Below are 23,886 nucleotides of genomic sequence, written 5' to 3'. Positions count from 1 at the left end.
GCACTCAAGGCTTTGTAGAGCGATTGCCCTGCAAAACCTCTGCAGCCAACCTCGATGGGCATACACCTTGCCTTCCAGCCCTGCTTGCGGCAGTCTATGACCAGTTCTTCATACTTGGCCATCTTCCTCTCGTGGGCCTCCTCCAGACGGTCCTCCCACGGCACTGTCAGTTCCAACAAGACGATGTGCAATTCTCTCTGACTTTCTCTTACTTTCTGAAAGTCCTTGTGGTTGAACAAACTCTTCAATCCCTTTTTTGTGTGAACATAATCCGTATTCATAAAGTATACAGAACATAATAAAGACTATTATCTTCATTTATTGCACCAAACAGCTCAATATTCATAGACAATTTGTTAACATTGTCACTTTTATCCTTGAACATTGATACATTTGTGAGGAATTTCTATAGGAAAGGCCTTCCTCAGCGTCCATTACTGGCAGGTCTCTAGGCTGTGGTCTTTCCCGATAGAATCTGCAGTAGCTGCCCAAGGCAACAATGCATTCCCCAACATGTATCCTTAAAAGTCAGCAACCAAAATGTGGAATAGAGAAACTGCAGACCAAGGAATGTCGCGAAATGCTGGTGTAACTCAGCGGGTCAACAGTATCCATGGAAAATAGGGACGGGACCTTTCTTCACATTTCTTTGTCCTGCCAAGAAATTTTGCCTATCCATACTCTCCAGAGATACTGTCTGACCTGCTGAGTTACTCCAACATTTTGTGTTTTTCCTATGTCAGCAGCATTTGCTTGTGGACATCTTCTTGCACTGGGAAACAGTGAGAACGTTATTTCACAGCATCAGTCAATAGCTGTCTGAGCATGTGTCCTTGGATAAAACCTTGGAAAGTTTCACATTTCTCTGTGAATCCTTCCTACAAGATGATTTTGGAGAACTCTCTAGCAAAGTGCAACGTTGGCTGGCTCTTTACATAGGACAACATAAGACATAGGACAGTACAAGAAGGGGCACTTTGGGCCACAATATTCATACCGAACATGAAGCCTAGTTAAACTGATCTCATCTGCCTGTACATGATTGATATCACTCTATTCTCTCAGTTGCATGTGTCGATGTAAAAGCCTACCTAATGTTCTTTCTCTATATCTACTACCAGTAATTGCAGGAAGAGGAGATTCTTCATGTTTTTCCAGAATTGGCAGAATTCTCTTTAACTTTCTCTTGCTTTCTCAAAACCTTTCATCTTGAAGAACATTGTGCTTCCTGCAGTATAACACGAGTCAAATAAGGGTTTTATTGTTTTCTAGTTTATATAATCTATTAAAATGTTCAGATATGAGGCAGTGGTGAAAGATGCAAGTTGGGATGATGTGGATGGATCAGACTGGGAGTGCAAAAGGCAAAGAAAGAAGGTCTATTCAGGACCAGACCAAGCCATCCCATCTTAATCAAATATATTGTAAGGGGGCCAATGATTTCATGCACACCGGCCTCCTTTATTACTTCCATCGGGATCCCAAGGCTTTGAGCCACATTGGTAATAAAATTGAAGCCACTGGACTGAAAGGGCAGCTGGATCATGTCAGCAGCAATGGCAGCTGTTACAAGATAGCTGGTCATTTGTTCTTCAAAGCCAGGATGTATATGTTCACTAGTTAAGAGTGCAACATTTACGTACTTCTTCAAGAAGACAGCCACCAGCCACATTTTTTAATTAAGTGATGATGAAATCACCTTCTTGTAGCGCATGTATATTGCAGCATGTGTGAAATCAGGTGGGCAGGATCGATCTCTGATGTGGGTGACAATTTAATGCGGGACCACTGCCTATCTGCATTCTAGTGCTCACCATTTCTATGCTTTTACAGCCACATACTGGAACGTGGAAGTTGGGTTTGTCCTGACCTGAGGGACCAGTTGGCTGACCTTAAGCAGTAACCTCGTTCATTTGAATCGGATCCTCAGCCTTAATTAAATAGATACCGTCTTGTTAAGTTTTTTTTTTCCCTCCATTTTATTCTATATTCACATTTTTAATTAGTTCAAAGATCCTGGTTGCCATTAAATTCTGGTTGCCATTAAATCAGATACTGAATGACATGCTGAGTATGTCCAGCATTTTCTGTTTTTGTTTCTTAAAAGCAGATTCTGATTAACAGATGGATCTAACAGCTGGGCATAAAAAACAGAGTAGTCATGAGACACTGGGGCCAATACATTGTGCTTTAAAGTAATTAAAACCTTCAAGCTTCTTTGCCAAATGTCTAGCTTTTAGCTTCAGTTCTATATAAACTCCACATTATTTCTCTTAAATCATTAATCCACTTCCTAAATTATATTATATTCAACAGAGATAATGCAATCTGAAGAAGGTTCTCTACCCGAAACGTCACACATTCCTTCTCTCCCGAGATGCTGCCTGACCCGCTGAGTTACTCCAACATTTTGTGTCTACCTTTAATGCAATCATAATATATTTGGCACGAGACAAGTATCAAAGAAACAAATTGATCTTTGCTGCATGTACCTGTCATAGTATGTGTGCTTAACATAAGGCTCTACAAACAAATTGACAAATTGGAATTTACTTGCAACCATTCTTTTTTGTTAAAGTGCTTACTGAAATGTAATTTTCACAAATAAAATTGAGGGATTGAATCGTAAATAATGCAAAGACCATGTTAGAAATGCAAAGGAGCCGTTACATTTAAGAGTAGAACAGGTCGAGAAATACCAAATTGTCAAATGCATGATTACAGCATTATTAAACATAAGATAACTGAATACATTATAACTGTGTTCTATTTTCTGGTCAATGAAGAATTATTGAAGAATTGTAAAATTGCACATTACAATATATTGATCTAGAAATATTCCTAAATTCCTATGTTTATAATTGTAGGAATATGCAGCAGGTAAAATCTATGATTCAGATATATTTCACATGATTCAGATACCTTTAACCATGTGTCAATTATCTTTTAACATGATTATTCAGATGTAACAATAAATGTTTGCTGACCCACATAGCTGGGTTGTGCATGCAGTCATCTTATTGCCTACAACTGTTTATAGCTGCAAGGCTTGCCATCACAGTTCAAATTAAGCAACTTGGACATTTATTTTGTAGAGGTTATAAATTCACGATTCACATGGTTGCAGTTCTGAAACATCTTACTTCAAAAAGAGAGTCGCTGAACTACATGCAGTTTTAGCTTCATAACAACGTTAAAAAATATGCTAATTCCTGTTGAAGCATTGATGTGATAGTGGAGAAGTTGTCCTACTTTATCACTTATGACTGCATCACTGTCTCCCTCATACAAGCAGAATGTGGTTTTGTTTAACCAATGCACTTAATGAGTCATAGAACTATACTTACTCATAAGTAACCTGCTTTGAAAAAAAGTGGGATATAACCTAGAAAACCACACAGCATCTCAGCTGTAATGATGTTGTTTTCAAACCAATATCCCAATATTGTTAAAGTGAGAAGCCGAATGGAAACAAGACATTTATCCAGAACAATCGTGATACATCTCTTGTGGACACAAAATGCTGGAGTAACTCAGCGGGATAGGCAGCATCTCTGGAGAGAAGGAATGGGTGACATTTCGGGTCGAGACCCTTCTTCAGACATCTCTTGTTGCTCACCTGGTCCTTCTAATGGGCATTTAGAACCTCTGTAAGGAAAGAACACAGAAGGACAACAAGAAAAAAAACAATAATAATAAAAATACAAATAGAATAATTGGTAGCATTCTGTTCATTAAAGTATAAATATAAGTGAGCACAAAGATGATATAGGAGTTAGAATACACCAGGTTTCAGTTTCACAATAACACTCATTTTTATTGTATTCCAAATTCCCATTAAATCCTCTAGAATATAACACAATAGAAGCAATGTTCAAATGCATGCCAATTCTTTCACGTTTTTACTTTGCTCCCTATGTTGTTTGTAAGGATCTAATTTTGTACATGTGAATTCGTTTGGAACTCGGGGCTGAGGCGTGTTGCAGAAATAATTTATTCCACTGCTAGAATTCCCACATTTGAACAAAACATCTTGTGGCTGCAATAAAATAATAATAATAATAATAATACATTTTATTTATGGGCGCCTTTCAAGAGTCTCAAGGACACCTTACAAAATTTAGCAAATAGAGTAAAAACATGTAAGCGGAATGAAATAAATAGTAAAGACATCACCACTACACAAATTAAAGACAGAATTCAATCCAAAGACAAAAATCAAAAACACAATATGAAGAGAGAGCAGCGGCAGCTAAAGCGCGCTAGCGTACACTCTCCCTTCCGGCAGCCATCTTGGACACAGAAAAAAATAATCATTTACACACAAAAAAACATCCCCCCACAATGGTTACCACTGTGGGGGAAGGCACAATGTCCAGTCCCCATCCCCAGTTCTCCCATAGTCAGGCCTATTGAGGCCTCCACAGTTGCCTCTATGGAGGCCCGATGTTCCTGGCCGTTCTCGCCGGGTGGTGTTGCTCCGGCGTCGGGAGAGTCCTCACAGCGGCTGGGACGGCTGGAACAGCCGATTCCCTACCGGGGTCCGTGGCTTCCGAAGCCGACAGGGCCGCGTCGGTTGGTGCTCCGAGGCTCCCGATGTTAAAGTCGGCGCCGCCGCCCGCGGATGGCCGCTCCACAGTCCCGCAGCTCGACGGTGTTGATTACGGCGGTCTCAGCATACCGGAGCTCCAGCGCGGCGATCCAGCGCGGCGATCCAGCGCGGCGACCCAGGCAAGGCATCGCCCGCTCCGCTCCGCGATAGCGCTCCAGCGCTGTGCCGCCACCAAAGCTGAAGGTGCTGGGCGGTCCCCGCCAGGAAAACGCCGCTCCACTCCTGCTGGTAGGCCGCAAGGACGGGTCGACGGTGCAGCCCGGGGAAAAAGCTGCCTCACCGACCAGGTAGGGACCTAGAAAATAGTTTCCCCCTTCCACCCCACATAAAAAAGTCAAATTCCCCAACAAACATAGGACAAAATTCACTAATAACTAATTTTTAAAAATGAATTGAACGACAGCTGCTGGTTAGCAGCCGTTCCCCAGGATGGCTCCTCCTCCTTCTCCGCCATTCCATAATAGCATTGAAGAGCAGTCTGACAAGAGTATTATGGATTCTCCATCGGTATTATATTTGGGAGTGCATTTTTATATCTGAATATGCCTCACAACCCATTCTTCGTTCTTATGATGGTTATATAGTAACATTCACCTAATATCTATTCAACAATCAAGGCACTTCAATTTAAATATAAACATAACTGATAGATGTGGGAAAAGGTAAATCAACTTATTTTGCTTGCTGTACCATTTGTTAAGATCTCAGCTGATCTTTTATCTCAATGCCACTTTCCTGCATTAACAGCCAAGAACCAGGACAATCAGCTATTTTTTCATTATTAATTTACATATTTAATAGCAATGCATTTGAATGAATGCAGAATAAAATCAGTGTAATTGGAAACATAGGCTTTCTTTAATCAATGCCGAGGCATTTAATTGCCTGATTTTAAATACTTGGAAATTACTTTAAAAGCTATACAGGGCAAAAGTGCACTGCGTGGTTTCTTAATAAGTTCGAAAATATGGATATTAAACATGGATTGAAAATTTAAACATTGGTGACCTCCTGCCTCTTCAAAAAGATTGACATTTTAGAGCATTCTCAGAAGCACCTACGCATGCATGATGTGCAGAAAGATGCAGTCTCGGGTGAACATGAAAGGATCTTACTTTTGCAGAAGAGCTGGGAAGTTATCCCCAGTGTATTGACCAACATCTTCATCAAACAAACTTTAAAAAAAATCAGATCATTATCATATTGCTGATTGGAAGTTATTCAACTGTATAAAAAAAACTGTAGCACGTCCTACATTGTAACACATCAGAAATTCTTAAGTTTTATAAAATGTTTGGATCTTAAAAAATAGTGACAAAGTGCTGAACTAGGTGACCGTTTCACTGAACATGTGCTCCCTCTCTTCCCTCTACCACACCTTGATTCGCACCCATTTCTCCACTTTCCCTGCCCTCATCCCCTTCCACCGATATTCTTTCCTCTGGATTCACAATTCACACCATTTCTATCCTTATGTCCTTATCTAACACTTTGTGTCTTTTCGTCTCTGGCATTTGTTCAAACATCTGCCACCTCACCTGTATCTACCAATACAACAATACAATAATGCAATATAATACGGTTTTATTCGTCACATTGCACATAAAGTGCAAGTGAAATGAATTTGCCTTGCCAGATCACTTACCAGATTTTGTCCCATCTCCCTTTCTTCTAGCTTTTCCCCGCTTGCTAAATCTTGGAACTCTCTATCCAGAGGTAGTATCGATATTTCTTAAAAAGGGATGTGGTGTATCATGGTAGTGGTTGACCTCAATCTTCTCAAAGGCAATCAGTGATTAAAAAAAAAATAGCTGCTGGCCTTGGCAGCCACACAGATCTCAAGAAATGAATAATTTAAGAAAAATGATTGAAATGCAGAATTAACTGCCAGATGAACATGAAGTGAATGAACATAGTTATCATATGTAACAGGATAAAATAGGTTATTAATTAAGATTGTGCATTTGGATTAGAAATATAAATACATACTAATGTGGCGGCTGCAGCTTTGTTTTGCTGCAAATGAAGACGATATGGATCACTGCAATATTAAAGCATAGGAAAATGTGGCAAAAAGGACAGTTGTTGCTGTCCAAAACATGGGAAATGACAGAAATTAATTGGAATTTTATTTTTGCTTCTGATGTATATGCCAACCAAATTAAAGACTCAGAAATGTTGAGTTAGTTAAAAATAAATTGTTCTATTATCTGTACAGTTGGATAATTTAGGATAGGGAATTAGTTTGGATACACACTGTCACTTTAAATAGATGTATTTATAAAATTCAGTTTGAATAGCTGTTAGCCCCAGATTTCCATAGGGTTCAGTTTCGCATTCATATCTTGTACAAGAACTGAGACCCCATTTATTTCAATGACATTCATTTAATTGGGACATCTGTGCTGTGGATAAGGAGCAAAGGGAAAGGTGTGGGAAGGAACTGCAGATGCTGGTTTACACAGAAGATAGACACAAAATGCTGGAGTAACTCAGCAGGACAGGCAGTATCTCTGGAGAGAAGGAATGGGTGACATTTTGGGTCGAGACCCTTCTTCAGACTGAAGAAGGGTCTCAACCTGAAACGTCATCCATTCCTTTTCTCCAGAGATGCTGCCTGTCCCGCTGAGTTGCTCCAGCATTTTGTATCTATCAAAGAGAAAGATGTGTTATTTTTCAATTAATTGTTTTGCTTTGATAATATTGATGTGACTTAATTGTTATTTTCTAATTCTTTTTCAACTTATTTACCTTGATTTTAATATTTTTAAAATATCACTGAATATCACTGTAAAGTCATTTATCGCTGGTGAAACTCTACCCTATGCATTAGCCATAGTTTCTTGCAGCAAGTTCGCTCGCTCGTGTGTCAGACTACGTTCTGCCATCGCTTTGCCACAGCCAGTGCCACATCTGTGCCTCTGCAGAGATTGTCTGCAGTACATGCCTCTCCGCCGCAAGTCAATAGGTGGGCCATTGTCTGTACCTCTCCACAGTTGCACTTGTCAAAGAGTTCCAGAGGCCCAACTTCTTCAGGTTGAGTCCGCAACGTCCCACTCCAGTGCGGAGACGGTTTAGGGCTTTCCAGGTAGTATAAGACAGGTGGTGTCCTGGTGCCCTCTGTTCTTTGGTTTTGGTGCCTGGTACGGTTGGCTCTAATTCCCTGAAGCTGTTCCGACTCTTCAGGCGCTTCTTGGCATGTTGGTGATTGTGCAAGGGGTGGCGGGGGTCTGTGGCCGCATTGAAGAGTTCGACTGCAGCTGCCCGATCACGTCTTCGAGATTGTTCATCGATGCCTGCCAGCTGGTACAGGTGTTCAACCTTTGTCAGCATCAGGCATCCTGTGGTTTGCAGCAAGTGAAAAGAAATCTGGCAAATGTGGTGCAACTATCTGTTGCACCGTGCTTCTCCTCTATCATTTCGAGTGAGTCAGAGCTGAACCCAAAGCCAAAGAATGAAAAACAGTGAAGGTTGTAGTGGAGCATGAGATTGAAAGCTGGAACATGCTTATCACATAGCCAGATGTCAAAGGTGGCATCCTAGCAACAAGAACTTAAGTAATGCGTAGGATGGAACCGCAGATGCCGTTTAAACCGAAGATAGATACAAAAGCCTGGAGTAACTCAGCGGGTCAGACAGCATTTCTGATGAACAGGAATAGGCGACATTTTGGGTCGATAGCCTTCTTCAGACTTCTCGACTCAAAATGTCACAGATTCCTTTTTCCCAGAGATGCTGTCTGACCCGCTGAGTTACTCCAGATTTATGTGTCTATCTTCAACTTATGTAATGTCCTTGGATGAGGGAATTGAAGGCTTTGTGGACGTTTGCTGATGATACAAAGATAAATGGAGGGGCAGGTAGTGTCGAGAAAACAGGGACTTTGCAGAAGGATTTGGACAGATTGGGAGAGTGGGTTAAGAAGTGGCAAATGAAATACAGTGCAGCAAAGTGTGGAGTCATGCACTTTGGTAGTAGAAATAACGGTATAGACTATTTTCTAAATGGGGAGAGGATTCATAAATCAGAGGTGCAAAGGGACTTGGGAGTGCTGTTGCAGGATTCCCAAAAAGTTATTTTGCAAATATAATTTTTCCAGATTGAACAATTTTCCTGTGGTCGTTTAATCCAGTCATTCATTACATTGAAAATATAACTTAGATCAGTTTCCCAAAGAAGAACCTGCACTTAACAATTACTTTTGGTTTTTCTCAATGGTTTTGCATTGAGTATTGTAAATTTGTATATATTTGATTTTCATGATTGAAAATACCTCCCTAAGCTCAGGGAACAAGAATTGTATGTCATTAGACAAGTTAAGTACATAGTAATTAAGGTTGGTGAGTAATGAACTGTGTCATTAGAAGTTATAAAAGTGATGTTTTCTATTGTGACATGCAGATTTAATATATTACATTCTGTTGAGCTGTTCAAAAATATTAGTCATAGGAAAATTGCAAAATAGGACATTTAAAACTGTCATTAACTTCAAATAAATTATTTTAATCTCATAATTATTTTCTAATTTACATTCAGGATTTTTTTCTTTTAATGGATTAACGCACATAAAAACAATTAAAGCAGAAATGAATCTACAATGAATTGCTGACATTTATCTGTATATACCTGATAGTATTGAGGATGTCTCAAACCTGCAGCTAGTTCTTATACTTAAGTGATAGACAAGTTCCTATGGAATCTCGCAGTTGTGTTGATATTTCACATTTCTTGGGAGCAACTACCCTCAGATGTTACACTAAGTTTGACCAGGACAAATGGCAATTGATTTCAGTGAGGGTTGGAGGCAAAAGGCAAGGGTAAGGTAAGTTTACTTTTTAAAAGTTTTTAATATGTTTAAGAATTCTTAATTCTTACTTTTAAAGGGGAGGTGCCAATAGCCAGGGATGTGTTCAATAGGCTGTCGAGAAAATAATCTCAACTCTACGGATTAGAATATAGAATTAGAATAATATTGGTGGACTAAAGGGCCTGTTCCACTTACGCGATTTTTTTCGGCGACTTGCTGGCACCCGCCATAGTCGCAGCAGTTCGCTGAAATTTTTCAAAATGTTGAAAATCCAGCGGCGACCAGAAAAAAGTAGGACTCTGGGCGACTGCTCAGGACAAAACAAGCGTCACCCCGCGACAATTTGAAGGATGAAATCAGGCCAGCACTGCAAAGTATGCTTCTACTTATTTTTACAGTTTAAACTGAGCAAGTAGTGCTCCGGATTAACTGAAAAATCATAGCCTCTAATTATTTCTTGATTCAAATAAGTTCAAATCTCTACTCCCTCCATTCCACTCTCCTAATGTTCCTGCTCTGCCTTCTCCCTCCTCCTTCCTATCTCTCACCCTCTTTCCTCCCTTTATCCATATAAATTCAATCATCACACACTCTTGCTCCCTCTTTCCCCTCACAATCTCTGCTCCCTTTCAGGTCTTGCTCTTTCACTCTTTTCACTCTTTTCCTGTTCCTTTTAGAAACTCTTATTCACCAGAAGTAAGGTACTACACTGACTTATCTATAGTCGCTGTACTTCAGCACAGCACCAAGGCCTTTATTTCTATACCTTAAGATTATCATGAGTTTTCGATGCAGTGGTGGTGTGAGATATCAGAGCTTAGTGCTTTTTGATAAGGGGGGGGTGTTGGAACAGTCTGAACTGGGATGGCAATAGGAGATAAAAACATAGAAACGTAGAAAATAGGTGCAGGAGTAGGCCATTCGGCCCTTCGAGCCTGCACCGCCAGTCGATATGATCATGGCTGATCATCCAACTCAGTATCCCATCCCTGCCTTCTCTCCATACCCCCTGATCCCTTTAGCCACAGGGGCCACATCTAACTCCCTCTTAAATATAGCCAATGAACTGGCCTCAACTACCTTCTGTGGCAGAGAATTCCACAGATTCACCACTCTCTGTGTAAAAAATGATTTCTCACCTCGGTCCTAAAAGACTCCCCTCTTATCCTTAAACTGTGACCCCTAGTTCTGGACTTCCCCAACATCGGGAATAATCTTCCTGCATCTAGAGATGGATGTGTGATCTCCAGGACTATGTGACAGGCTCAACATTGTCGTTGGTAGATATTATTAAATACTTTATTGATCTATTTAAAAATTCTGGTGCAATGGAACATTTCTCCTGCTCTGGTGCAATCACGTGCAGTGGGACTTACCCACATTGCTCAGTGCAAATGCTGCTGCCCAGAGCTGGCACCTGTGCTGTTGGCTGCCACTGTGCTTGTACTAATGGTCTTCTCATAAAATCCATAGGATGGGGAAATCTGAATGCTGTCTGTTCTAGATTGGATTTGTCCTGAGAATAAAAGTTCCTTTCAAATTGGTTTTCAGAGAAATGTAAATTGGGCTCTTATCATGACTTAATTAACAATTTATATGTGTTAATTAGGTGATTCAGATTCAGATTCACATTTATTGTCACATGCACCAATTAAGGTACAGTGATATTTGAGTTACCATGCAGCCATACAATTAAAAGAACACAACACAATTAAAAAGAACGATTGAACTTAACATAAACATCCACCACAGTGATCACTGTTCTTCTTCCTCGTGTCCGGCCATCTTCTATATCACGTTTTTCCGGTCGGTCAGTGTCAGTTGACGGTTGGTGGTTGCAGAATTGGCTACTTCAGTCAGTCACTGTGGTACAGTTTCTGTCGTCAGCATTGCCCGGGATGCGCCACATGGAGGCTTCTGCTTGCATCCCAGTGATCACTGTGATGGAAGGCAATAAAGTTCAGTCAGTCTTCCTCCTTTTGTTCACCCGTGTTTGGGGCCTTGACCCTCCGCAATCGTCGCTACGGACGGCCCGATGTACAAGCCCTCTCATCGGGATGATCAAAGCTCCGACGTCGGGATGGATGGAACACACTCCGTGGCCCAAATCGGCCACTTTCTTAGCGGAGACCGCGGCTTCTCGATGTTATAGGCCGCAGGCAGGCCAGCAGTCCGAGCTCTTCTCCGGCGATCCCCAGCAAGGGATCCCTGGCTCCGGATGGTAAAGTCCACTCCATGCCTGCTGCAAGAAGCTCCGCAGACTGCGGCTTCACGAGGTTAAATTCGGCAGGCCGGCAGTCGGAACCTTTCTTCTGGCTCCGCAATGGAAGTCCGCGCCGTGCCTGCTGTGGGCTGGTCTCCAGGAAAGGCCGCTCCAATCCAAGTTGTGAGGCCGCGAGGGAGGGCGAAAATGCGACTAGGAGAAAAGTCGCATTCCGCCGAGGTGAGTGACTGGAAAACGGTTTCCCCCTTCCCCCACCCCCCAGATAAAAACATACCTAGAGACATTAACACATAGACATACTAAAAAACAAAAAAAGTCGAAACGACAGACACATTGCTGGCGAGGGGAAGGAATTTTGTGGTCGGTTTGCTTTCTGCTTTGAGACAGCCTGTAAATTTTAACCAGCGCTTTAAAAAGATAAAACAAAACTCCCCTACCTTTTAGTGTAGGAAGGAACTACAGATGCTAGTTTGCACCGAAGATGGACACAAAATGCTGGAATAAATGACACATCCTTATCTCTGTGTCTCCCTCTCCCCTGACTCTCAGGCCGAAGAAGGGTCTCGACCCAAAATATCACCCATTCCTTCTATTCAGAGATGCTGCCTGTTCCGCTGAGTCACTCCAGTTTTTGCTTTCTCGACTTCCTGCCACTTTAAATAATTCATGCACACATGCAACAAGAAGTAAGGAACAGTTCTCTACAAAAAGTGAAATATGTGCATAACTTTGTCTACATTTTGATGTACTTTGGTATAGTAAAATGCACTATGTAAGCATTACAAATAGAGGTTGGAGAAACAGATTCCAGGCATTCATTAATTTCTAACTTCAAAGTCAATGAAGAGGAAGTGTATTTGTTTTTTACATTGGTGGCACTTCCACGTGTGTCCATGAATATGAGAGCATTAATATTTGTGCAGCAGCGTCAAGTCATCAGCTGTCCCGATACAAGTAAGTTGATATCTTACATTTATAACACTCTCTCAAATGTTGATACCCCACCTTCTGAGATTTATAGGCGAGCATGGGAAGACGAGTTGGGTTTATCTATTTCAAAAGATATATGGGAGGAAAGCCTACTATACATACATTACTGTTCTTTAAATGTCAGGCATTGCCTGATACAATTCAAAATATTGCATAGGTTATACTATTCAAAGACCAAATTGAATAAGATCTTCCCAACTGTCTCCCCTATCTGTGATAAATGTCACCTCCAAGAAGCTACCTTCACCCATTCCTTCGCATCCTGTATATATCCTGATATTCGATATCATCTTTAAAACACTTAATATTCAACTGGAGTCAGATGCAAAACTAATAATTTTAGGAATGTCAGAGGGCTGTTCTAAGTTAATGACATTCCAAAGACGTTTCCTTGACTACGGCTTAATAACTGAAAAAACGTACACTCAAATTCTGGAAAAGAAGAAAACAGTTCCCACAGTAAAGATGTGAATCACTGAAATGACACTACATTTAGAAAAAATTAGGCTTGTTTTGGCTGATAAATCAGACCAATTCTCCAAAACATGGTCTCCTTTCACTGAATTTCTTCAACAATAGAATGGTTGAACACAAATTTAAAATCGATGCTTGGGATGGATGAGCGGGGCAGGGGGGGGGGGGGGGGGGGGGGGGGGGGGGGGTCGGAAAGGATGGTGGGACATATCTCCGTTTTTTTTTTCTTCTCGCACTTCTCTGGCAGTTCAGGGGTCTTTTCTTCTCTCTTTTTTGTATCTTTCTTCTTTTTCTTCATTCTTTTCTTTTTACTTTTATCCCGATTCATCTATCAATTTATAAAATGTTAAAAATGAAGCTGTACGAAAATTGTATGATTACTATGCCGATTGCTTTATTCTTGTACAATTGCTTCTAATAAAATAAACATTTTAAAAAAAGTCATCAGTTGTCTTGGTCTCCTTGCATCAGGTCTTTGTAAAGCCCATACAGTAACAATGGCTACCCCACATGAAAATAAACTATGCACAGTCAACATCTGACAATTTCACAATATGATGTTCAGAAACTGGAATGTCCATGCTACATAGATATTCACAGCAGTGTTTGCAGCACTATGCTGTCTTATCACAGGAATCAACTACTCTGCATCGACATTGTCAAATCAAATGAGACATGAAGAACCGGAGACGGCCAATTTAAAGAATTATATCTTATGGAAGGGCAAACTGGAAGAGGACTGCTATCTTCATCAATAAATCTTCAGTCCATGCATTGGGGAGTACACAGAAGCCATGTGTAAGCAGTGGAAGGAGCACAACACCTCATAAGGCAGCGATAGATAGTTTTTTGATTAGTAAAGGTGTCGGAGGTTATGGGGAGAAGGCAGGAGAATGGGATTAGGAAGGAGAGTTAGATCAGCCATGATTGAATGGCGGAGTAGACATGATGGGCCAAATGGCCTAATTCTACTCCTATGACTTATGACCTTATACCAAGTTACCTTCCTACCAGCTCTGTCTTGTATCTCCAGCACTATCTGTGCAAAAATCTGCAGTTGCTATATTGGCATTATCAGATAACCACATTGGGAGTAAATCAATCAGGATCCAAAGGACCTAAAGGAGAAAACAAAACAAATGACCAATGCTCTCAGGAGCAGAAATTATGCTCCAGTTTTTGTTTTCTTGGAAATGTAATTGATTGTGCATCAATTTACATTCACATGCAAAACGTCTGTGTTCATTGACAGCCTACCTTGGGTGTCCTTTGAAAGAAACTATTTAAATTTCATGATAAAGAATTTCAGATCTGCCCCAACTATTTGCTTGGTAATGCTGGTAGTTATTTATTTAATCTGTGCCTCTTGCACATCAGAATTAATTTGCACTGCCTGTTATTTACTCCTATTGATATAATTGTTGGAAATAGCAAACTTCATTTGAGTCATTAAAACAAAGTTCATTCACTTTCTCAAATGGACATAAAATATTCCACAGTATTATTTGCTACTACAAACCCTTTGCAGGGGTGTTTTCCCATATATCTCCAACTTAATTTCAGTCCCTTCCTCAAAGAAAAAAGTCAGTGTGCTGAATTTTGAAAACTAATAAACTGTTTGGTGGATAGTTAGAAATTGTCACCATTATACGTGGTTTGATGTCGAAACCACAAAATAAGAAACTTAGGGTGTAAAACTCTGAAACTATTCATACCAAGATACACTTAATGTTGCAAACATTACTTATCCTGTCAGATCCCTATGCAGTCTGGCCCATACATTTCACCTCCCCTCACCATGAACATAATCAGAAATGCACCAATGACCCAGAACCGAGGAAATAACATGAGCCTCAGCAAAACACTAAGCGCTGAAGTACCTAACTCTGAAGGTCAGGCAGCATCTGAGGAGGGTGTAGATAGGTGACATTATGGGTCAGGTCTCTTCAGACTCTTCATGAGACTGCAGCAACTGCATTTCCTTGTACAGGTATATCTGTAACATTAGCCTATTGATTTAAATTGACTAAGCAAGTCACGATGAAAATACATTTATTTCAGTCTTAGTGGTGATTTACGGATTGCATTTCAGAATTTTGACAGATGTTCTATTGTACGTATTGCAGAAAGTGATAACACAAATTTATAGGGTGGTAAAGAAGGCATGGCATAGAGTGACAATTATAGAGACAAAACACAGAAACATTTGAGGAAGCCTTGATCAAAAATAAGTACTGTAGTATTGAGGATTGCATTGAGGAAGTCTGTGCGACCACAAAGATTAATTAATCCTGAGGTTAAGCAAGGATCATCATTTTCTAGAGTTCTTATTTTATACAGATTGTAATTGTTTAAGATTTGCAGCTTGAGATGATCAATGTCATTTTATAAAATGTATTATAGCTATTATCTATCTCACATTTATTATCCAATGGTCATATCAGGCAACAGTAGCTTTTTTTGCAGAGATTAATATGCATTCATATTTATCACCAATAAATTCATTGACATCTTGATTACCTTTTATACTTTTACAGACGCTGGTGAGATCATATAGCTCCAAAAACAAATGAATTAATTGCCTCATGGAGCATTTTAATAGAAAGCCAAGAATCATGATTGTCGGTGTAGCATTAATCTCATTATCAGCTTCTTTAATTTTATATCAGAAAGCATAGAATTATTCAAACTTATTTCATAATGCAGGCTATTCAATGTAGCAGAATAGCAACAATGCTGCAAAAAATAAGATTAACTCAATAATATGTACTGATGAAATTCAATATTTGAACATTCCTTAATGATCACCAGCCATTAGAAAATTCTATCACTCTGGCTGTTGTAAAATCTGTGCGAGATGCTACACTTTTTTTGCTTTAGTTTTATCATTACAAGTGGCATTTCTATATCCTCGGCAAAAAGGGGCCAAGTTGCTTAAATCTAATATTTACCGTATTTAGTTGCAGAATACTGATGAGCACATCTTCAATGTATACACTTTTTTCAGCTATGCTGTCAGGCAGCGCTAGGAAATTGAATGAGATTTTTGTTGTTGGTGCAAGATTCAAATGGATCATTATATTTGAGATAGCAATTGCTTTGTTGGATTTAAAAATGCAAATCGGGATCAAAACTTGCTGCTAGACCTTGTTGTAGATAGCAATTCTTCCATTCTTGTGGGTAATTTATGCCAATGTCCAAGTTTATGTAATGTAATTTCAACTCTGTTTGAGAAACAAAAATATTAAATTTAGTTTAAATCTGAGACTTCACAACTGATGAGGTACATTTGAACCATCTATCCATTCTGAGGCACAAAAACCTGTTAGTAGAAAATGTTTTTTGTGCATTTAGGGACCCAACTATTCTAACTGCATGCATACAGAATAATTTTATGCTGCTTTCATACATATTTTTATATGGATAGGTACTTTCAGACCACAAGTTGATGGATGAGAGCAGCAATGTGATGTGACTGGAAATTCACATTAATGTGTTTTCTTTGGAGTGGTGACAGAATACAGTTAAATATATTTTACCTTGCTGTAATAAGACCTTGAACATATTATCTAGAACATGTTACATTTCTTAATATTTATTTTGTAGTAGTATCTGATCAAGATTTGTCCAGATTGATTAAATCGTGATACTTGGGTCAGCGTGTTAAGTAGTATTTTCTTTCACCATCAGTATTCTTTAATGTCTAATGAGACTGACCTGGTTAGAATTCATCTTTGTCTGATGTTATCTTTGTTTTGTAAATTAGCTATTTCTATGCTTTTAATTTTTTTCCGGTCATGTCCTTCAGATATGACTTAATATTTAAATATTCTGAAGCATTTAGTTACATTTTGATCTTGATTTTACAAATATCTCCAGGGTCAATGTGTTTTGCTGCTGAATATCTCCGCAAAACAAAAAATGATAGGTGACTTTTCGAGATTTCAAGCGTTTCGAATATTTTGAATTTGTTTCACATTGGCACAATACCAATTATTTAGACCTATGAACAGCTCAGCAATTTGTGGCTGGGGTTGAACATTTCTTCAGTTTCCAACTTACTCTGAAAGGTGTATTACAAAGGAATGATGGCATGCATGTACCTCTATTAGAAAATCTTGATAGGGCTACAAACGTGACTGATGCCAGGAACTGCCCGGTCGGATTTCAAGGTTGATGTGAAATCCCCAAAATATGGCCATTGCCACACTTTTCTCATTCATTTTCAGTTGCATAATTTTGACAAAAGAAAACTAGGAAAACAACTAAACCAGCCTTAATCTTTTCGGCCTATATGACTACTACTCATATATTGTAGTATATGACAACATATTGTTTTCTAAATAGTACATTTCTTTAGGTGCAATTGTTACAATGTTACATTTACCTCATCCTCTAAGTCATGACGTCCTGATGGAACATTACCATCTGGAGATGTAGATCTGCTTCTAAAGGGCCTGTCCCACTTGGCGATTTTTTTCGGCGACTGCCGGTGTCATATCAGTGTCGCCAAAAGATTTTGAACATTTCAAAATCCAGTGGCGACAAAAAAAATGTTGCGACACTTGAAAAAACACTGCGCGTCATACGTCATCAAGCCGTAAATTTTTCGGTGACCTGATACATCAGTCAATGATGCCGGCAGGCCCTTAATTCTTATGGGCCTGTCCCACTTAGGAAATTTATCAGGCGACTGCCACATGGTGCAAAGCGAAGGTGATACAGACACACACCGCGATGAACAGGAAGGTTCGCGCTGTAAGTAAGACAGCTAAAGCACAGTGTACGGTAAGTCCTTTAAAAGAGGGGGGGGAGGGGGGAGAAGGAGGGAGATGGAGAGGAGACAACTTTTAAGAAGCCAGACAACTTTTAAGAAGCCTGAGATACACGACTGTGAAGTTCGGCGGACATGTAACATTACCGGTCGGTTATCCTTGGTTCTGAAAACTACTTCTTATGTTTTTTTTCCAAATGAGCCAATGAAATTCACCGGTCAGCACTGGCCACAACCTACAAGAATACAAGAACCTACGAGAACCTTCGACCTCCTGGCAACCCACTAGGACCCTCCTACGGCACGAGAATTCGCGCTACTCCCCATGGCAGTTTCATTCCAGTCGCTGCTAATTTTTCAACGTGAAAAAATTTGTGGCGACCAAAATGAGGCTGCGCGACTAGTTCCCAGAATGGGGGAACTCCTCACGACCATGAAGGCGACTCCTCGGCAACAACCCGCGAACAAGTGGCGTCTGCATAGTCTCCTGCAGTCGCCTAAGTGGGACAGGCCCATTAGTGTTCTTTGTATGCTCAAGTTGGATGGTTTGCCCTGTCCACCCGCAGACTCCATCATTGGCATATCCTTATTTATAAGACTATTCTCGGTGTTCTTCCTTCATACCTGCAGAAGTATGTAATTCGAAAAAGCACAGGAACTTATCAGCTCCGCTCTGAGGACTTGTTCTTACTAACTGTACCTAAAGTCCGTACTGAACTGGGGAAAAGGACATTTAGTTATGCTGCTCCCTTCGCATGGAACCAGCTGCAGAATGAACTGAAACTTAAGGAGCTGGTTTCTATAAACAGATTTAAATCCCTTCTTAATGATGTTGAAGCGGGCTCTTCTGTCTGTACATGCTTTGTTTGATGATGTTCTGACTGTGACTCTATTTATATGTTCTCTGTTGTTTTTAAATTATTGTCTGTAACTGTGGAACTGTGCTGCTGCCTGTCTTGGCCAGGACTCTCTTGTAAAAGAGATTTTTAATCTCAATGAGACTTCTCCTGGTTAAATAAAGGTTAAATTAAAAAAAATAGTGTGTTTTGCTCAGGACTAATGATAAATGGGTAATATTTGCCTTGGATTATTGAGTGTTTCATACATTCTATTTAGGTTTACATTTTTAACTTGAAGAGCATTGTTCCATTTGCACTGTGCATGTTTCAATATTTTACATTTAATATATTCTCATCAAATATTAGATCTTTTTTCCCCTGTTCAAAAGATACATTGGTTCTTTCTTTCGTTGACATATTCCATAATTCCACGTCAAAATGAATGTAAATATGTCGGAGGAATAATCTCTCCTTAAAATGAGTTGAATACTTGGGCAGGTGTTTAATGGTGATCTTTTGTACTGCAAAAGAGAATCCTTTGAACATTTGAATGTTTCAGGGTTACTTAGGAAGTTTGTACGAAGTTCATTAATGTTCTAATTATATCTCAAGCTTTACATATCAGTGCATCTTGACGTTCTGATTGAAAATTTAAATTGCAAAGTAATACATGTATAAGAAATGTCAAATTTGCCGGCGCACACAATTAAAATGGGGTGGGCCAGTAAGAAACATAATCACATTCAAACTGAATGGAGTGGATTTATTGGGTTAGGTTCTATCCATTAAATGTGCAAGTTAGGTCATTTCACAGCTTCTGGTTGTTAAAAATGGACTGTTTTGAGAATCGGAATATTGAACAAAGAGATGCAGAGTCCAAACATTTCTGCAGCTAGACCTTTTTCCTTGGATAGGAGGATGTTAAGATGAGACCTTATAGAGGTATATACAATTGAGAGGGGCATAGATAACATGGAAGGTATACAAAAATTCTGGAGAAACTCAGCGGGTGAGGCAGCATCTATGGAGCGAAGGAAATAGGCGACGTTTCGGGTTGAGACCCTTCTTCAGACTGATTTGAGGATGGGGGGGGGGGGGCTGGGAAGAAGAAACGATGAGGCGGATGGTCATGGATGGTCATTGTCTTTTTTCCGGTCTGGGGGTGTGTAAAAACCAGAGGCTATTAGTTCACAGTGAGAGAGGAAAGATTGAAAAAGGACCTAGGGGCAATTTTTCACACAGGAGTTGTGTGTACACAGATCAAGCTGTCAGAGGAATCTGTAAAGGTGGATACAATTCCTTTGTTTAATAGAAATTTGGATAAGTACGTGGATGGAAAGGGGTTTGAGGGATAAGGGCCAAACACAGTCATAGGGATTAGTTCAAATAAACATCTTGGTTGTCATGGATGAGTTGGGCCAAATGATCTGTTTCCATGCTGTATAATCTGTAGCTGTTGTTTGCAATTGAAGGTAATGGGTGTATGCAAAGTGAACAAAAGGCAAATGTTGGAAATAAAAAATAATAGAAATGCTTATGCAGTCTGTCTGGGAAGAGAAACAGTTAACATTTCAGGTCTAAAGCTATTTGTCACAATTGCAATTCTGTTCCTACTTTCTTGGTTTTACCTTGACTCTTTAATTGTTTTCCCCCCTTCTTGCTGTTTTTAATATCTTAATTGGTCTTGTTTTTTAATCCCATTTTTATTACTGAATTTAATCTCATCGTTACTCTTTTTTCGATTCCATTCCTCACTTTTCCTGTAAATCTTTTTCCCTTTCTCTTGCCTTTCCCTCATATTTGGCCATTATATTTCACTATCTATGACAATAGCATTGCAGCGCAAGAAGATATGAACATAAGTTTTGAACACTAAAAGTTCCACAGGGAGATGGATAGAATGGTTGCTATCGGAGAAAAATCAAGAAGGCTGAAGTTAAATTTGGATCCTTAATATAGACTATGAGGAAGCTGGGACCCATTCATAGACATCTAAGACTACTTCCATTGGGAAATCAAAACTATGGTTTATGCTATAGTTTATCTGATATGGACCAAGCACAAGAAAGTGGGATTAGTGTAGCTGGGACATTGTTGGCCAGTGTGGTCGAGGGGCCGAAGGGCCTGTTTCCACACTGTATCGCTCTATGACTATGACTCTATGAAATGATTACAAGATTAAAAATGATTGTATTTGCAACTGAGTTCTGATTGCCTGGAATTCTGACTGCTGACAGGAAATTTAGAAATGTGGCTGGATGGGCAGAGGAGGAGGCGGCAGTAGAGTGGGGAGCAGAGTAAGCGAAGGAAGAAGCTGCAGCTGGTGAGGAAAGGGAGCCCCATGGTAACCAAGTGCGTCCTGCTGGCAGCAGCAACCTGAAGAAAGCACTGTCCCCATGCAATACAAGGCGGGCAACAACTGGATTGTGCGATAGGTGAAGAAGAGCTCTCTGGTGCACCTTGCGAGCTGGGGGTAGCATCGGATGCCGGAACTGGGGAGACCATGCAAGCCAGGGGTGGGTCGGCAGGTCTCTTCCGCTATAGCTGAAATCCGTTATAAACGGGAACCGTTAAAAAGAGGGCTTACTATATTCTATACCGAATATGCTATTAATGGTAACCAATGAGTACCATTAAATACATGTGATATTTCTTCTGCACTGCAGAAACATGTTTTTTATTGTGATATATCTCTTTGTAATAGAACCCAACTAAAATATAAAGGATAGGTCATTTACAAACAGCAGGTTAACATTTTATCATTTATACATTTTACTAGTTGCTTTCTCTTTAAGATAAGCCGCAATGAGTTTGTCATTTTGTAAAGTAGTTCTTGTTTTGGGGTTAGAATTGAGAACAAAAGTCCTAGTTGTGACAATGCATTATGGAATCTGGCAAACCTTTCAATTTATTTCTAACTAAGTCAAATTAAATGTGTTATGAGAATATGAGCACCAGGGACTCCATGCCTCATTGAGAACACAAGATGGCTCTTGAGGTTGAATTTGCATTGCCGATTAGGCATCTGTAAAACCAAAATCACATTGTATTAATGCAGAACTTACTCAGTAGATGTAATTTAAGAGATTTTACAGAAATACTAAAAAGGATAATTCCAGGTGAAAATATTATTGATGATACATTGTATGATGTGCAGTATTGATGTTTTGCATTCAGACAATAGCAACTTTGGACCTTATTTTTATTTCAGGGGAACTTTGTTGCTTGTATGACTGCCATCCTAAGGCAGATGGAAGATTATCATTATGCCCATTTAATCACGACCTATGGGAATATGCGATCAGATGTTGTGGTAAGTGGAAATGACATCCTTCACATATTTGTTCATTTGGTTTTCGGAATCAAGATGCATGGATGACTAACAGGTGCACAGACGTATTTGAAACACATTTGTGCCAAAATTTAGTGATGAACTGTGAATGTGCTTCACATACTGGAGTGCATTTCAAATTTATTATATAGAGAATATTTCCAATCTTTTGAGAACTAAGCATTGGTTCCCATAAATTGTTTCTTGATTGCTTGATTGCAGTCATCAATCATTCATGCTTGATACACCATGCCTTTCATCATATATGGAACCTTCTCCAATTCCCTACTTTGTTTCTCTTCTAATATTTCCCTGCCCTGTGACTTTATCCTTCCCTTCCCCATTGAACTTCCCATGCAGCACTCTATCAATCTTACTGACTGCTTGATTACCACTCACTTACTGCTTAATTACTTTTATGTTGTCTCTCATCCCACTTACCTCCCATAAGTAAAAACAGCTCAGAGACTTCCTAACAATACCTTTCCTTACACGTTTTCACTACTGCACTTCTTACAATGCATTGGATAAAAAAGCAAAAGTTATTGTGGCTGTAACATCAATACATTGGGACAGATTATTTTATTCTCTGGTTGATTACTCCTATGTCACTCCCATTCATTCCAGCATGTGTTTGACATTTTGTGTTGGAAGCCCAGCTTCTGACACTTCTGTATGGCCAGCTCAACATGGAGTTTGTGTCAGCACAGGAAGCCATTTGGCTCTCAGAAGCACAAAGTCAGTCAAAAAAGCCTTGTCCTCTCAGACTGCCACAGTGATCAAGACCATTAAACATTCAAAAGCATTCAACAATGCTCAGGACCTAAATCAACCCATACATTTAAAAAGGTTAAAAAATTAGTACACACATCAAAAGTCCAATAAATTCATTGAAACTAAATTGATGTGCTTGCACAAGTTAAACTTGGGGGGGTACAGATTCAGCAGACAAGTTTGCCAGTCTGAGTGCAGTGATGCTTAAGCACAATGGTGTTATCCTGTTGGACTTCATGAGGAACAGCATAAACAATCAAGCAAGCAAAGATGGGGCAGAACAGACCACAATTGAGGCCAACATTAACACCAGAAACAAGTTTTTCTGCAAGTATACCCAGTTTAGTACAACATTAGCTCTGGTATCGAGACAGCAGGTCTGTCCCATTGTTTTATTTCATTGATATAGCCTCTAAGGTTAAATGAAAAGCATGCTCATGAAGCATGTTTTTGCTTCATAATGCTTGAAAAATGTCTCTGTTTCAAAATTAGTTGATGAAAATCTCATCTACGAAAGTGGTAGAACCTGAAGAAAAATATCCCATTGGTAGACTTGACAAAAAAATATTGATGCAGTCTGAATGGTTAAGTACATCTCAGACTGCACAATACAATTTCAGCTCAGTGAAAATAGTGGGCAAATATATCAAATAGTCTTAGTCTAGCACAAGGTCAAATCTAAAAAAAAATATACCAAAAAAAACTGTAGATTATTTTTTTATTGTCAAGATATGAAAAATTCCCTTGAACTTTGGATTGTAGCAACTTCGTTTAGTGGAAAAAATGCTATTAAAATGTGACCTGAGAATCATTTTGATCAGTGAATCATCCTAACAGCTAGACTGCAATGGTAAGATGATACAATCTTGTTTGAAAATAGAATCTATTCTGTAGCAAAATAACTCTTTAACATAAAGAAAATTAATTGCAAAATGTAATAGAAATAACAGCTATTGGAAAGTTCCTTCTGTATTACACTGAAGTACCTGTCTCTGTCGTTTCCAGAGTAAGAATTGAGTAAACAGTCATCTCAAAGGAGAGAGTGTTATCTGAGCCATAAC

At 39.5% G+C, this 23,886-nt stretch overlaps 1 protein-coding gene across 1 annotated transcript in view; it reads left to right on the top strand.

Moving 5' to 3' along the window:
• The window catches only part of LOC116981051 (dedicator of cytokinesis protein 1), a 413,994-nt gene that overhangs the window by 199,548 nt on the left and 190,560 nt on the right, over window positions 1-23,886 (top strand). Inside the window, exon 28 of the mRNA XM_033033698.1 lies at window positions 21,932-22,033. Within this exon, the coding sequence (XP_032889589.1) occupies window positions 21,932-22,033 (102 nt within the window). The remainder of the gene's footprint in view (window positions 1-21,931; window positions 22,034-23,886) is intronic.

This window comes from Amblyraja radiata, chromosome 15 (assembly GCF_010909765.2).
Source record: "Amblyraja radiata isolate CabotCenter1 chromosome 15, sAmbRad1.1.pri, whole genome shotgun sequence".
Taxonomy (NCBI): Eukaryota; Metazoa; Chordata; class Chondrichthyes; order Rajiformes; family Rajidae; genus Amblyraja; species Amblyraja radiata.
Note: the sequence above shows the minus strand (reverse complement) of the source record. Positions and strands in the feature narration are given on the sequence as shown.